Source organism: Penaeus monodon, chromosome 30, assembly GCF_015228065.2.
Source record: "Penaeus monodon isolate SGIC_2016 chromosome 30, NSTDA_Pmon_1, whole genome shotgun sequence".
Lineage (NCBI taxonomy): Eukaryota > Metazoa > Arthropoda > Malacostraca > Decapoda > Penaeidae > Penaeus > Penaeus monodon.
Window position 1 is genome coordinate 7,569,801 of NC_051415.1, and position 1,882 is coordinate 7,571,682.

At 39.9% G+C, this 1,882-nt stretch overlaps 1 protein-coding gene across 1 annotated transcript in view; it reads left to right on the forward strand.

Annotated features, from left to right (window-relative positions):
* LOC119592502 (endothelin-converting enzyme 2-like) overlaps positions 1–1,882 on the forward strand; it is an 8,215-nt gene that overhangs the window by 3,795 nt on the left and 2,538 nt on the right. The window contains exons 9-12 of the mRNA XM_037941350.1: positions 420–484; positions 626–748; positions 1,434–1,576; positions 1,773–1,854. Coding sequence (XP_037797278.1) covers positions 420–484; positions 626–748; positions 1,434–1,576; positions 1,773–1,854 — 413 coding nt within the window. The remainder of the gene's footprint in view (positions 1–419; positions 485–625; positions 749–1,433; positions 1,577–1,772; positions 1,855–1,882) is intronic.

Here is a 1,882-nt window from a genome sequence, read left to right on the forward strand (position 1 = left end):
ATGCTTAATATTTTGTGACTTAGGTTTTTTGTTTTATCTGCAGTTAATTTTCGAAACAACAGTTTTCAATGGATTTCCAGCTTGACTGATATAAATCCTTTCATTCCTTTTGCCTAAGGCTTTTGTAAGGTATTTATTCACAATTCATCGAAGTGAAGATAGTAAATTCGCTGCACAGTGCACAGTTCTCCATTCTGCCGCTCAAATGCGAACTTTGGTTCAGGACGCGTGCTTCCACGGCCTTGGCTGCTAGAATATTTAGTTTTCAGCAAAGAAAGTTCACTGTTAGTTCCCGCGTGTTACAGACCTTGTAAAACATCGTGTAATAAAGCAGGGACAATCTTTAAAGTCAGTTTGGACTTAGAGCACTTAAAAAAGATGTCCAGGCGATCGTTTTTTAAGCAACCATCTCGTTGCAGGTGGAATCAGTTCCTTCTACCTTACAAAAGTTACGGTACCTACGTCTACGCCATGAACAAATTCTGTGAGTTTGAACTACACTCATTTTGAGTAAAATAACAAGTATAAGATAAACTAACGTCATTAAACAAACTATGCATATGTGGATTGCATTAATCCCACAACTTTATTTCCGGCCACTGTCTGATTGAATTTTCACTTGCAGTGATCCCGTACGGTGCCATGGCAGCCCCGCTCTTCTATGGCGACGATGTCCCCCATTATGTCAACTTCGCTGGCATTGGTCACATGATCGCACACGAGCTCATGCACAGCTTTGACGGCACAGGTGAGCACAGATCCCCTTTTATGCACATGCAACATAGTAGAGGTGGGCTTAATCGATTACAATAATCAAATACATCGTTTACTAAAGAAAAAAACAATCGACTTTTCTGATAACAGAATATCTACAGTGATAACTCTGGTAATCAGATCATCTCCCTGCCGTTCGTTCATTATACCATCACCCTGTCATGATGTCATCCTTTCTCAGTGCTACGCTGCCCATCCCATCCATACGTAAAATATTGACCAAAAATTCAAGTCATTGCAAATCATTTTCTTTCCTTATAGTAATCATTAACAGCGCTTCCCATTTTTTTCTAGTATCACCCACCACAGCAGTAATGGCTGTCCAAATGGGCTCAAAGAGATCTGGGTTATATAGGCATAATTTTTTATCATGAACAAATAAATAACAACTCCCCCCCCCCCCTTAGTGGGAAAGGGCCGAGTCAACTCATGCTTTGGTCTCCCGAAGGCTAGAAATGGCAGCTAGGATATACAATTAAAGCTTATTTTTATTGTTATATTATAGAATAATTTATCTGTTTGTAATTCTAAATCTTGCAAATTGTAAGGAAACGACCAAAAAAAGCTTGTAGGCAGATGAAAAATCGTGACACGTTAGCGGTATATTGGAATGAATTATTTTGCTGACATGTGAACTTAAAATGTGACTTTCTCCGTAGGTATCTACTACGACGGCGAAAGAAGAAACCAGGACAAGATCTCAGAGAGCCAAGCTTATGTGCCTCATACTGAGTGTCTGTCAGAAAAACTCATTTACCCTCAGTATGTTAATACAACAAGTGATCTTGACACAAACTTTACGGTCAGTGTTCTAGTTTTTAAGCTTGCTTAAGGTGCATATTCAATGCCATAAACATTTTCCATACACATAAATGGGAACAATTCCAATACTGGAAGATTTTAAGTAAAGTAGACAGTGCAAGTTTGCCTAGGCTCAGAAAGAGAATTTACGTAAGTTTATGCGAGCGTAAGTGTAAGTACCGTTTTCTCTTCTACAGCTGCCTCACCGCCTCGCCCTCAACGAGCTCCTCTCGGACTCCGCGGCCACCAGACTGGCTTGGGAAACTTACATCTCCTTACGTGAGTAATTCAAGATACAGTCTTTTGA